The following is a 15554-nucleotide window of genomic DNA, read 5'->3' as shown; positions in this document are numbered from 1 at the left end:
CAATCTTATTCATAACCGTTTTGAGTCGATTCACTAACACCTTCGACACAGTCTTTAAGATACAACCAATGAGACTTATCGGTCTAAAATCCCCCAAAGAAGACGGATTGTTTACCTTAGGAATTAAGGTGATAAAAGACGAACCAACCCCCGAGCAAAAACTTTTAACCTTATGAAAATGATCAAGAATATCCACAAAATCCTTCTCGAACAACTCCCAAAAAAACCGAATGAACCTAAAATTAAAACCATCCGGCCCAGGAGCTTTGTCACCACCGCAATCAAAAACCGCCTTCTTGATCTCATGCACGGAAAAATCACTGATCAAAAAATCCGCCTCCACCGAAGACAAGACCGAAAACCCATATCCAATCAACCGAGGCCGGAGTGTAATAGATTCTTTAAACTTACCAGCAAAGAATCGCAAAACTTCCTTTTTAATGAAAACCGGGTTTGTTTCCCACGCCCCATTCACTTCCAAACCCGGAAAATAATTTGAAACTTTACGTTTATTAATAAAACCGTGAAAAAATCGAGAATTTTTTGTAAAATAAAAAGAAATAAAAAAATAAATTATTTGTAACTCCTCCTTTCTTTATGATTTGCCAAGTATGAATAAAATATATCTTTTACTATTATACCCTTAGTATTAAATAAATGACAAAATAAAAGAAAAAATATGATTGGTTGGATTCATTTATCGCACTTCTCGCACTAAGAAATACGTCTGAAATGAACCTAATCTTATATATATATTTATATATAATTCGTTAATTTGTGTAAATTAGCGTTAATATTTTTAAAAATCTTTATAAATCTCTAACATCTCTTTATAATGTTGATATGAATTCATAGTGGATTTTTTTTAAGAAAAAAACAACTATTTAAGAAAAAAACATTTTCTCATAACACCCTTTTACTTATTAAATTGATTTTTACTAGAAATGTATTCTTATCAATTTATAAAAATGTAGGAACTTTGGAATTATAACCTTTTCTTAAATTGTACTTTTAATCAAAATTTTATATCACTAATTAAAAAAAGACTTAACTATTTCTAATTTTGCAGTACATTTTGTTAGTACATACATGATTATCTAATAAAAAACTTATTTTTTATTTTAATAAAAAAGTGTTAACGTTTGAGATGAAATATCAGTATAAATTATGTTGTAATTATGTGTATTTGACCAATTAGTAAATAATTGCATATATTATTTGCCAACTTTTTGAAAACTTTTTAGATTTTATGACCTTTCCATGGGCAATATGTAATAGTGACTCATTCCGCTTTTTTATTATTATTATTATTATTATTATTATTATTATTATTATACACAATCTGTTAAAAGCTGATTGGTGAGTTGATCATCGACTCCACTATGATTAAATTGTTACTACATATTTTAACATGAAAATATAAAATTTATTTATTTTTACAAAATTTTTAATAAATTTTATTATTTATATTATGACCCTTATTCCAGTGTTAGAAATTAGACTTATGATACTTACAGTTTATCAAGTGGTTACGAACAATATATCGAGTGGTTCACGACAGTTTCTTGTACCTTTGCTAACATATAGACGACATATCTATTTATATATAGGTCAAAAGTCTATTGATTTTGGTGTTCACTGTGAATAGGGTTGTAAATGAACCGAATCAATTGTTTGGTTCATCAGTAAAGCTTTTCTTGGACAAACGGGTGGTTAATAAACAATTTACCAGACGAAATTTTGTGTTCGTGTTAGTTTTTTAAGGAATTGAGCTTGTGCATGTTTGTTCGTAAACATTGTAATTAAACGACACTAATTGACACTAATGAACATAAACAAACGTTACAGCCTTACAGGACACTAACGAACACAAACGAACGTAGAAAAGCACAAACAAACATCCATTAATTTGAAAATAGTAATGCTAAATGAACAAAAAGTTGCTAAAACATCTATAAGTACACTACATAGTATCAAAAAAAGTTCAACGCAGTAATCATAAACATAATTATATCAAAAATAGTAATATAATAGCAATAGTAGAACTTGATAAACAAGCATATATATGTAAATGAAAGTAACGAGACAAACATAATCAGATAAACATAACAAACGAACCTAGAGTAACACACTACTGAATGTTCACGAACACAATGAACAGATGCGAATTATGTTCAATTTGTTTGTTAAGTTAAGCTTACTTAACGAAATTCTTTATTCAAGTTCGTCCATTGATCAAACGGACGAACATAAACGAACTTCTCGCCGAACGGTTAGTCGGGCATTCGGTTCGTTTACAGCCTGCCCTAACCGTAAATACTGTTTGTGATGATGAAACAAAGGATGTAATAAGATTTCCAACATCATAGCTTAGATAACATGTCTCCTGATTTAGGATTTTGATTGAATAAAATAATTCATGTTCGTTAATTTGTGACAATTAATTATTAGTGTTTTTTAAAGGAATGAGTATTAACTATTAAGTATTAACCAAAAGGAATGAGTCACGATACATGTTGTCCATACAAAACACGTAAAAACCGGAAAAGTTTTCAAAAGGTTGGCAACTAAAAGATAAGTGAACTAGGATTTGCCAAACCTTTTGATATTGCTTGTTCATCAAAACCACTTTTATACGTAGTATCATGTGGAAAGTTGGCTTCAATAACTAACACAACACCTTTCGTAACATAAAAAACACAAACACTTGTGACAAATAAAAATATCATATGATCGAAAAGTTGAATCCGGGATCCCTTGGATTTATTGGAATTTTCTTAGGAAAGCGTGAGTGAGTTAGAACGAAACTTGAACCACCTCAGGATATATAATATACGTTTCTATTTAGAGCCTTAGACATGCTATTACAAAGCTATATGTAACTGATCATAATATGTGTAGGCTAGTGGTTTAACTAAAAAATGGAAAAATAACTGACACGGCAATGTTGTGTAGACATGTGGACTCTCACTAACTTTTTCATAAAAAACGAGTAATGCTTTAACAAAAAACACGATTATTATTTAATCCTTTTTTTAAATTTAAAATTATGAAAAAATGGTTTGATTTGTTAAAAATGATTGGGTACACCCCTTGCCCTCATGCCCGTGAAGCCAATGGCGCTCCTGCCTTTTGACGTCCCACATTTGTTTGGCTTAATAATGTTTTAGATTCTTATAAGCTGATGTGAACGTTAGCTCAATACACGTAGTCTAAAGATATGTTTTTATATATATTGATATCAATAACTAAATCGCCATGCTTGCGATGCGCGCATATAATGTATATATGTGTGAACTTTCGGGTGAGCAAAAGTGAAATTACACTAATTTTGACGTTATTTTACTAATCTCGTGAAAATAACGTTAAAAAATGTGGAAGGTTAATCAGGCATCATGTGATGGCGTTGATAGCCGAAATAAAAGGGTACATGCACCAATCGACGATGTCCCGATGGTTGAGTGTTATGTGCCTTATGTCCAAGGTTTGATGCAAAACTACTATCGAGCCGGGGGTCTCACTGGAAACAGCATCTCTATTCCTAAATAGTATAGGTAAGGCTGTCTGCATTTTACCCTTCTCAGATCATATCATAGTTTTGTTATTGATGAAATATACTGAGTACGATGATGATTACATCAATAACTACTTTTTCTACTACTTGGATGTTTCTGTTATTCTATTTATGATTATGCCTACGGGCTAATCCGTGTACTCAAATATCGATAATGTCATGGATTAATACCTATAAATTTATCTATGTATATATATAGAGTACCAAAACTTCTTTTATATGTCATTAATTATTATATATATCCGATTATCTTACACTCAAATGGCATCAATTCATCACATATTTTTAAAAAGTGCCTCATGTAAAAAAAAATTCTTAGATCTGACACTGATTATAACAACTAGAAAATGATATCTTAAAGCGACTATGTAAACGTGTCTTAAAAACGCTTATTGCATATTAAATAAATATAAAATAGGTTACTAATGTTATCACTAGACGGTCAAAACACGCATCCAAATACCATTTAAAATCGTTAATTGGAGTCCAAATTTGTTAGGTTTGCATGGTAAAATACTATGCATAAAAAGGCAACTTTGACAAGTGCACCATGCATTGCATCATATGACATATCCCATTCCTCTTTATAAAGCCCTCAACAACACTTCTCTTTCTCATTGGATCCAAACACCTTCTCCTTTCTTAACACAAACAATCTCCCACTATTCGTCACCGCCACTGCCGCTGCCAGACACCAGCCACCAACCGGCCACAAAATGATTCTAAAACATTATAGTCTTGTTATCAAAATTCTCATAGCCCTCATATTAAGCTACACTTGTGACAAAAACATAACCTATTCTACAACATATCTTCCAAACCATGAAACCATCACTTCATCATTAATAAAAGAACTAAAACTTGATGGTGATCTTAATTTCCACAACATCCACCATTCATCCAAAGATTTTGGCAACCGGTTTAGTTTCCTCCCACTAGCCGTTCTATACCCGAAATCAGTTTCCGATATCTCAACTCTAGTAAACTACATATTCCAAATGGGACCCACATCCGAGTTAACCGTTGCACCACGTGGTCACGGTCACTCACTAGAAGGTCAAGCCCAAGCTCACCAAGGGGTGGTCATAAACATGGAGTCACTAGCCAAATCCCAAGAAATGAAATTTCATTTTACCACAAACACAAATACGCCTTTTGTTGATGTTTCGGGTGGTGAACTTTGGATTAATATTTTGCGCGAGAGTTTGAAATTCGGGTTTGCCCCAAAGTCTTGGACCGATTACCTTCATTTAACCGTCGGTGGTACTTTATCTAATGCTGGGATTAGCGGTCAAGCGTTTCGACATGGACCTCAGATCAATAATGTCCATCAGTTACAAGTTGTTACAGGTACTTCTCTAACATTTATACTTATGTTAGTTGATTTATTCTATTTCTTTTAAAGATTTTGCTAAAGTGTTTGGAAAGATGTGGCAATTGGCAATGCCATGATGACAAACTAACAACATCGTCATATTTATATTTATATTTATATTTATATTTATATTTATATTATATATATACTTTATTTGGGGACCATCTAAAGAAAGTACAACTATAGTTTTGGAACAAATGAGTATTATTTGAAAAAGACTACTCTTGCAAGGGTATGATGGTAAATCCAACATAAAATCATTAATAAAGATTGTAAAATTGACTTTTTAATAATATAAACTATGATCCAATGTAGACGATTTACTGGTGACACTCATAACTTTTATTTTTGAGTTTTCAAAATAATAACGGTGCAGTTGTGTTTTTATGTCTTAAAATCGTTTTTTTCTGTTTCTTCTGTTTTATTTCCTTGTAATTAGTCGCTTTTGAGGTTCAAAAGAACTCACAATCCCACTCACGTAATTATCATATATTTACACTTGATTTCCACTCGATTTTGCTCACATAGAATGTGTATGCAAGTTGAATTGCCCTTCACGATGAAAGTGAAAGTTTAAAGTGTCAAAGGTTAAATTGTTATAGACTATTGCGTCATAGTTTGGATTATTAAAATACATTTTGACAAAAAGATTTATGTAATTACTTAACTTATTTTTTCAGGGACAGGAGAAGTAGTAACATGTACAGAAGAACTGAAGTCAGATTTATTTCATGGTGTTCTTGGAGGGCTTGGGCAATTTGGGATCATTACACGAGCTCATATATCGCTTGAACCCGCCCCGGAAATGGTAAAAAGATTATAAATTTATGAAAGTGGTCTTAATATCAAATTTGGGTTGTGTAAATCTTTAATTTGATATCTTGATTTTAATTAGTTTTAGTAATTTTGATCAGGTTAAATGGATTAAAGTTCTTTACTTGGATTTTGCTACATTTACAAAGGATCAAGAAATGTTAATATCATCCAATAGTTCATTTGATTATGTGGAAGGGTTTGTTTTGATTAACCGAACCGGGCTCCTTAATAACTGGAGATCATCTTTAAAAAATAAAGATCCGGCTGGGGCTAGACGATTTGTTTCCGAAGGAAAAACCATATTTTGCCTTGAAATTGCCAAGTATTTTAAGCAGGAAGATGCTCATACCATTGATCAGGTGAGTTGAGTCATGAGTCGAATGATTTTACTAGGTTTTATGCACTAAAATACATCTTGTGCAACTTTAAACCTATTTGACACGTTAGAAAGATACATATCCCGAGTCTACTAGTTAACAAACAAAATCGGTTAAAAATTAATCATGATCTATCTTGCTTATATGCAGAAAGTTAAAAGCTTATTATCGAAATTGAACTACAATGAATTCACACTCTCCATATCAGAAGTGACATATTTGGAGTTTTTGGATAGAGTTCATGTTTCTGAGTTGAAACTACAAGAAAAAGGGTTATGGGATGTACCTCATCCATGGTTAAATCTTCTTGTTCCCAAGAGCAAGATACACGAATTTGCTAATGAAGTTTTTGGGAAAATTCTAATGGATACTAGCAATGGACCGATACTTATCTACCCCGTCCATAAGTCAAGGTAATACCATAAAAAGCACTATTAAAAAAAAACTTTTGAAAAATGTATAAACCTAATCATGGTTAGCTTTATTGTAGGTGGAACACTAAAACATCAATGGTGACACCAAATGAGAATGTGTTCTACTTAGTGGCGTTTCTATCGTCAGCAATGCCATCTTCGACAGGAAAAGACGGGTTAGAAAACATCCTAAGCCAAAACAAAAAGATTCTAGACGTGTGTGAAACGGCTAACCTCGAAACCAAACAGTATTTGCCACATTACAACACACATGAAGAGTGGAGAAAACATTTTGGTAGTCAATGGGAAGTTTTTGCTAGAAGGAAGTTTATGTATGATCCTTTGGCAATATTAACTCCTGGCCAGAGAATATTCCAAAAAGCTACAAACTTTTTATGATAGTATTTATCTCTTGTATGAATGAAGCCATGAAAAGCTATTAATTGATTAAATTGTACTTATTATTTTGAAACATTTTGTGATTTCCACTAGGTTAGTTGTAACAATGGAAGTCATATATATATATATATATAGGTAATTTTTCATTATGGTAATTTTAATGGTTGTGTAGCGTAAATCCATTGTGATTATTTTCATTCTCGGTTTAAGTTGTTTGTTGTCATCTCGAGCTTATAATTAGCATATAAACATCAAGAAAATTCATTAAAAGGAGTCCTGAGGCGGAGCCTCAAGGACCATCAATGGTGAGCTCACTGAGCTGAGTCACCATCAACAAGGGCACGAGCACTCGGCCCGGTTTGGTTTGTAAACTTTAATTTGAGATAGAAGTTGACGTCATATTCAACTTGTATTCGACTCGATCCAACATGTTGCTCGATGAGTTGGATTTTCTTTTTCTTTGAAAATTTTGTATGATTTTTACATGGGAATTAAAGGATGGAAAATTTATTCAAGCAGACAACCGAGCAAGTCACCATCGGCCTGAACTCAACTCGAATGTTTATATCAGTCATCTAGCTCGAGCTGAATTACGAATATTTTTTCAACAAATGAATTACCAGTGAGTTACAAAACCATAACTTTGTTGAAGATCATTTACGTCAATTATTTATTTATTTAATTATAGAGAGGCGAGGTACAAGCCCACTGGACCTAATACCATATCTATATTCTTTTGACTAACTTAAGGAGTAACCCAACTATGAGCCCAAACTTAAAGCTCAATGAGAGCCCAAAGAAAACTCATCTAATCTACTATAGGTTGCTTCAAATCTTCAATATGCTCAAAAATGAACATATATCTATAATATATATAAACAAAGACATAAAAATCCTACGTGTCGCGATGTGGTCGATCCTTTTTTTCTGGAATCACCAGATTTGCTTGATTTTTAAATGGAGACTTTTCATGCATTTGACCCGAATTCATGGGTATGGGTCTTACCAAACCCAGATATTCCTTAAACGGGTTATAACATCTCATTAAATTAAAATTATTCTCACCAAATTATTTATGTAAAAATCATATAAAATAGGATATAATAAAAAAATAATATCTTATTTATTTTAAAAAAGATATATATATATATTATTTAAATTAAAAAACCAATTTGATAGTAAAAAAAATAAACGGGTCTTGGGTCTCATTAAACCATAAATATATTATTAACTTTCATAAATATTACTTATAATTAAAAAACCAATTTCATAGTAAAAAAAATAAACAGGTCTTGGGTCTCATCAAAACCATATAGCTTTTAAACCGGGTTATAACATCTCATTTGTTTGTGAAACAATTTATCATCAAACCAAAAGTATATTATTAACTTTCATACAATAAAAAAATATAAATTAAAAAAATAAATAAATATTAGAACAAACAATATAAAACAACCCCCGTAATACGGGGGATAAAAACTAGTTGAATTATATATAATAAAAATAACCAATGAAAAGGGGAAAAATAGCGTTATGACATGTTTATTTATATCTTTGCTTTAATAGTGTGCTTTACTTTTATCAACGTTACGACCTGAATATTTTCACGGTGTTTCTTTAACATAAAGTTCCGAATATTATCGACACCCTCTCCGTAACACGCAAATTTATGTGAGGGTTACTTATATAAGGTTTCGATTTTTTATCATATTGACCACATCACGCGTGTTTGCATCAACCAGTTATATTTTTTGCTCTCAATTTCATCGATCAAAAAAACAAATATTTATCACATTGTTGGCTAAAAAGTTGGAAAAATAATGAATTTGTGCCTCAATTTTTATTAGTTAATAATAAATAAATTGTTATACATTTTATCTAAAATATTTACAATAAGTTAAAACTATTATAAATTTCGTTAAAGTTAAAACCAAAAAAAATATCTATAAGTTCACTTAGGGTCTTTTGGTTTTAGTTACATGCAAAACCGAAACCGAAATGAAAGTACGTTTTTTATAAAAACATGAAACCAAACCGCTGGTTTTTGTTTCAGTCCGGTTATTACGGTTTGGCATTAAGATCATACCATCCTGCTTGTTAGTCAAAACCCATCAAAATAATATATATATATATATATATATATATATATATATATGTATGTATGTATACACACACACATACACACACATATATAGGGGAAGATTAACATACAAATAAAATTAACGTGCTAAAAGTGAGAATCAAGTAACTAATAACTCTACTTGTATATAATTAATCTACTTAATTCTCACGTTTAGCACCTTAATTTCATTGTATTTGATCCAAACCACATATATACATATACATATATATATATATATATATAATTACAGTACTTAGTTTTTATAGTTAGCATGTTAATTTAATTTGCACGTTAACTTTCCATCAATTAACCATATGTGAATATATATTAAATAAAATAATATATAAACACATTCTTACGAGATATACGTTACTAGTTAAAGTCACTTATATTCGTTCTTCACTTACGAGTATGCATAAAACCCCCAAAAACGTTTAAAGAAAAAAGGGTTAGAACTCACCTAGATCGGGTTGTGTTATTAATTTATAGTTATTCCCTTCCTCAGTGTGCATGACTTATTATTAAAGAATTAGTCATTAATCAACTAATTTTTTGGTAGCCAACTAAAAGACGCTAGCATTTTCTAGACAAATGTTTGTGAAGCTTTTTTTCCACCGATGGGCAAATGCGAGCACTGGGAAAAAGATTATATATCTTCAAAATGGACTAACATAAACTCCAAATGCCAAATTTTTCACGGGGTCTACGCTTGAAATAGAAACACGTGAGGTACCGGTGTCAGTGACGTGGAGATCATTGGAAATGCGTTGATAGAGTTCAAAATACCAAGGGGGGCTTCCTTTAAATGAAGTGTGGTATGTGTATGAGGAATCACCCTAAGTGGGGCCTCGTACTCCTCGTCGCGTCTGGAAGAAAACATCCACCAAAAATGCCAAAACCTCATCTTGGGTCGATTTAGAAACGCCGAGGTCTGATGGTCGAAATTTTAACTTAAATGATAATGAATTTGTTGATGTCGATGAGGATGATTTTGAGATCCCTCAACCGTTTGGTAGAAGAAGTCATGGAAAGGGGACACAGACGGGTTCATCTGCAGCAGGTGCGAGTGCGGGTGTCGAAGTGAAAGACGAATTGAGAAAATGAATCGTTGACTCTAAGTTATACATGATCTTGGGTATCAAAGTCTTCAAGTTGATAAGGAGGTCACTAAGGTCCTTAAACATAGGCAAATGGACAGAGATCTCAACTTTTTAAGGGCACCTATCACCGACACCGACCCTCATGCCTGGGTTGTAGCCAATATGAGAAAAGATTAGATTATTAAAAGATACAACCTGTAGTTTTAATTTTTTAAGTACTCTTAGTTTTTTTAGTATTTTTATTTTTAATATTATTTTTTCTTAATTTTAATGTAATCTTTATTTATTCAATGAAATATTACTTTTTTTATTTAAAAAAATAGAAAGCTAAAATATAAAAAAATAATTGAGTAATGATTGAGTGATGATTACAGAAGAGTTTTCCCACTAAACTATTTTTAATAAAAGTTTTGATTACTAAATGAGATAAGCTGCACTAGTCTAACTCATGAGTCACGAAGTGTTCATGTTGAAATAAAAAATTTTAAAAAAGAAAAGTAACATAGAATTGGTAACCCTTTCTTTGCGTTTGTAGAGGTCAGGTATATGTCATGGAGGAATGGCGGTTGAGAGACATGACGGGAGAGAGATGCATTGATATATGAACCACCTTTTTATGTTATGGAGGAACTTCACTAATTTTAGTAACTTCATGACAACAGGAAGATGTATTGATATGGGTGCTGAAGAAACGTGGATCAACTCACTGGTAGACGATCTACTTTCCTCGGGTGTGATTATACTATTTCACCGATGGTTTCTCTTGGATCTGGGTTCTTCCACCTACAAAATAAACAGCACCGTCAACTTACCCCTCAGAAAGGGACAGAGGGGTCCTCTTTGGGGTAACCCTCCGGTGTGAGAATAAGTATTTGTAGAGAAGATAATAATATGTCCAGAGTAAGGAAATCTGGAGAGTATTGCTTAATAGCTGAATACTCTGTGTGATTGTGTTACTGGATGTAACTGTCTGTGATTGAATGTAATTGAATATGATTGAATGTGATATGATGATGTTACTGGCTGTAACTGTGAATGATTCAGTCTCTCTCCTTGTGGAGTTGATACTGTATTTATAGTGCTAGGGTTTCCACTGATTGGGCTCAGCCTTGTTGGCCTCCTCCAATTGCTCTGCGCCACGTGTCCTCTCAGACACCTGGTGCTTTCTCATTGGTTATAATCACGTGGTAGCACATGGGTTATGCTGAGTTGTCCACCTTTCATTTGGCAGCTGTCAACATCAGCATATTCTTATTCCTTAAAAAGATACCTTCTGGAAGGTTGTCTGACGTGCACAATCAAGGTTGCCCTAATCCTGATTTGGATAAGGGCGAGGTTGATTATGTGTGATATGCGCCAATCCTGAGGATGCGCGAGGTCTTCTCTTTATTCTCACGCGCAGATGTTTAATGCGCAGATGTGATATGCACGAGCATGTGACATGCGCCGCGCGCTGATGCGCCACGCGCATATGTGATATGTGTGAGCATATGTGATGCGCGAGCATATGTGTGCCTGGGCATATGATGCCTGAGCATGTGTGGTGCCTGGGCATATGATGCCTGAGCATGTGATGCATGAGCATATGTGATATGCGCCATGCGCATAGGTTTTGGCTTTGTGACTTCGTAATGTCTTGATTTCAAGCCTCTTGTCTATATCTTGTGGGTTGACCCGCCTTGCTCGGTGTTGAGGCGGGTACATACCTCTTCAAGCCCCCCCAGTCTAATGTGTGTCTTGTCTCGCTCGAGCGAGGCAAGATAGATATTAGACTTAACAGTTTGTTCTTTTAGTAGGGGTTTGTCTTTTTCTTCTTATTATTCATCGTTGCGCGAAATTCTATCATCTTGGTTGTAAACGAATCGTCCCTGAACGTGGTTGGTTGTTGCTGACGTGGGCCAGTGATGGAGACGTGTCAGGCCTTTCGTGTGCTCGAGGTGCTACAGTTGCCTTTCGTGTCCCCTCACATGCTGTCAGGGACACGTGTCCCGCTCGCGTTGGTCCGTTCCTGCGAGTGGTGGCGCGTGAACTCTGGCAGCAGTCGTATAGTTTCCTTTCATGTCCCCTCACACAGTGTCAGGGACACGTGTTGCGCTCGTATTGGCTTAAGCCTGCGAGTGGGGGCGCGTGAAGTCCGTTCAGCACCAAAGTTTTTCTCTCCTGGGCCTATAAAAGCCAGCCCTTAGAGTTTTTTTATCCTTCATCTTCTTGTTTATTCTTCTGATCTCTTTTCTTTCTTTGTGTTCTGATTATCTTTGTTCTGCTTTCCAAATATCTGTTATTCAGAAGCAATCTTTGTTCGTTGTCACCGTTGTATGTCTGATAGCTCAGACAACACAATCTCCCCCATCCATTGCCGTAGAAAATCGTTAGTAATGTCTACATTGAAAAAGACCGGCAAGGGGAAGAAGGCTGCTGAGGGCTCATCGGAGGAGGTAGGGAGGACCAAGGCCGTGAAGAGGTGGAATGAAATCCCCTGCAAATTGAGGCAGGCCGATCTTGACAGCCTCATCGCCTCTCAGGGTTTTTCCCCTCTGTTTGGCTGCATGTTGCCTGTGGCCGGGAAAACGGCGGCGGACCCGCCTGCCGGCTATATATCCTTGTACTGTCATTTTTTCACCCACTGCAACCTTCGTCTCCCGATGACAAGGTTTGTAGGTGCGGTGCTTAGGTTCTATGGGATTCATATATCCCAAGTCCATCCGTTTGGACTTGTGCGCATGACTCATTTTGAGTTCATGTGCAAATCTCAGCGCGAGGAGCCCACCCCTCGGCGCTTTCAATTTTTTTACAAGCCCAAGATCCAAGACTCTTGGTTCTCTTTTATTCCTCGCAGTCAGAAGGTGAAGTGCTCCACTGTTTCATTCAAGAGCCTTCATGACTGGTCTGAGAGGTTTTTCTATATAAGGGCTGGTGTGATCCCCATCCGCATGACCATGCGCGCGATTTCTTCTGCGCCTGCGGATGTGGGTGTCCTCAAGAACCCAACTGGCGCCTGGGTTAAAAAGTTGACCGCTGAACCATCCCCCGCCAAGAACATTTGTGAGGAGGCGCTAGTGGGGGTTGGTATGAGCAGGAGGTGGGCGGACAGCGCGTCTGAGCCCGTTATCCAATTCGACGGCTTGTGTAAGTTTATCTCATTTTTTTACTTCTGCGCGAATAAAATTATTTTTGCTGATATCATGACTTGTTTTGTGCAGTCACCAAGGAGTATATCCACGCCGCATATGATGAGCATATGGAGGGTGGCTCCGTCGCGCTCGGCGCTGGGGAGGTTGGTTTCCCTGATCGCTTTGATGACATGTTCATCCCTGTTGATCTGGGATTTGTCTTCGACAGCGATGTGCCTGGTAAGCCTTTGTAGTTATGCATTTTCCCTTATAATACCAAATTTTGCTAACACTTCTGTTGTGTGTATTGTAGATGCGCTCGAAAACTACGAGCTGGAGCTTGCGGAAGAGGAGGAGGAGGAGGAGGCGCCCCAACTAAAGCGTAAAGCTAAGGGGAAAACTGGCGCAGGGGCCAGTAAGAAACAGAAGAAAGATGTTGCCCCTGTTGTTCAGGATCCTCCTACTCAGGCGGGGGGATTTGGGAAAACCCAGGAGTTTACCACCAAGGTTTCCCTGTCTTCCCTGCCTCAAAAAGTGGGCAGACCTCCTGTCCACCTGAGGTATGGTGCCACTACCTCCTCCCTTCACGCGGCGGACAAGGGAAGCGGTGTTGCGCCTTCGACAGGTATACTTTGCTTATCCTTTATGGTTCTATGAGCGCGATTCTGATAGACTTACTAATGAATCTTTGCTCTCTCCAATGTTTGTAGAGCCGTCGACAGCGCAACAAGATGCCGAGGTTGCGCCGGCGATCGCTTCGAAGTCCCCTGTTTTACCCTCAAAGAAGGGTCGAATGGACTTCATGGCGATGTTTGCTTCGCGAACGGAGTTGCGCCAAGGTACGTATTGCGCTCTTATTTTCTGACTTTCTTTTAGATCAAGTCCTGAACCATTTCTTGTTGTTGATTTTTTCATAGAAGCCGTAGCTGGCGCACAAGCTGCTGGCGGCACTCCTGGCGCCGGTGCCAGCGCCGTTGGCTCTGCTCCTGCTCCTGCAAGCGATGAATCTCCCCTCATCGGGATTACTAAGGAGCAGGAGGCCGTTTTGCGCGCCGACCTGGCGGCGTCGAGACATCCCTCACCTCCTCCTGCGCACAGCCCTCCTCGCGAGACCGATTTTGATTCTAGGTCGCAGGAGAAGAGGCCTATTTCAGAGGAGGATGAGGAGTTTGAAGTTGAAGACTCCGCTGGCGCCCGCGCCAGCCCTGCAGCGCCACGAGGTTTCGCGGCCGAGCCTTCTCATGGGGCTGGCGCTGACTTTTCTGTTTCATCCCCGCAGGTATAGGTTCTTTTTTTTTTTTTTTGCTCCGCTGCGCGGACTTCCATCTTAATGTGTTGACTTAGATAATTACTTTGTTTTTGCAGGAAGCCGATCACATTTACCGCCCGAGATGGACTATTACTGAAGACAGCACATTTCAGTCCATGGGTGTGTGTGGGGAATTCTGGGCTCATGCTGTGCCTCCATCTGAAAGGAGGTTCCAGGAGGACCGCGCTCGCGACGACCTGCTCAATGATCATATGTTTGCCGGGTCGGCCTTCTTTGCTGCCTCCCAAGAGCTTCGCTCTGATTACGTAAAAGTACGTGATGCTCTTGCGGAAGCCAAGCAAGAGGCTAAGGTGTCTGCTTGGCATCTTTCTGATGCTCGCGAGAGAGCTGAAAAGCTCCAAGCAGAGCTCAGTGAGAACAGAGCCAGTGCCAACAGCGCCTTCGTGAAGCGCGGTCATGAGCTTCAGGCTGCGCGGGAGAAGCTGCAGGCGGTTGAGGCTGACGCGGCCAAGTTTGCGCGCAGAACGCGCGACTTGGAGCTGGAGGCGGAGGCGCGTGACCAAGCTCTTGTCCAGTCTATTACTGAAAAATCATCACTGGAGAGTGAGGTTGCGCGCCTGAAGAAGGAGCTGGCGGCCGCGCAGGCCGATAAAGATGAGGCCTTGGCGACGGCAGCGTCTAGCCAGGAAGCACTTGATTCTGCGCGGACTGAAAAGGAAGAAGTCTTGGCGGCAGCAGCGTCCGACAAAGAGGAGCTAAAAAAGACTAAGGAAACTGTTGAGTTATTAAACTCTCAGGTTCCTGCCCTCGAGACGTCTGTTGCTGGCCTCGCGCAGGATCGCCAATGGCTGATCTCACAGGGCATGACTCGTTGCGCTTACGCGATGAAATACTCAGGCGAGTTTCAGGCCCTGGTGATGGATTGCAACGCTGCCGCGCGCCTGGTGGGCCGAGCTGAAGGGTTCACGGATGGTTATGAATATGGCATGTTGAAGAAG

General features: G+C 37.4%; 1 protein-coding gene across 1 annotated transcript; it reads left to right on the top strand.

Annotated features, from left to right (window-relative positions):
* The first annotated feature begins 4213 nt into the window (after positions 1–4213).
* Positions 4214–7053, top strand: LOC143542805 (cytokinin dehydrogenase 6-like). Its single transcript, XM_077035301.1, has 5 exons — positions 4214–4924; positions 5630–5757; positions 5864–6124; positions 6293–6555; positions 6633–7053. Exons 1-5 carry the CDS (start codon positions 4291–4293, stop codon positions 6952–6954), a joined length of 1608 nt encoding a protein of 535 aa, XP_076891416.1. The 5' UTR covers positions 4214–4290; the 3' UTR covers positions 6955–7053.
* The last annotated feature ends 8501 nt before the right edge of the window (positions 7054–15554 follow it).

Source organism: Bidens hawaiensis, unplaced genomic scaffold, assembly GCF_021521415.1.
Source record: "Bidens hawaiensis isolate Kalapana, Puna unplaced genomic scaffold, B.hawaiensis_p1.1 tig00012997_1, whole genome shotgun sequence".
NCBI lineage: Eukaryota > Viridiplantae > Streptophyta > Magnoliopsida > Asterales > Asteraceae > Bidens > Bidens hawaiensis.
Note: the sequence above shows the minus strand (reverse complement) of the source record. Positions and strands in the feature narration are given on the sequence as shown.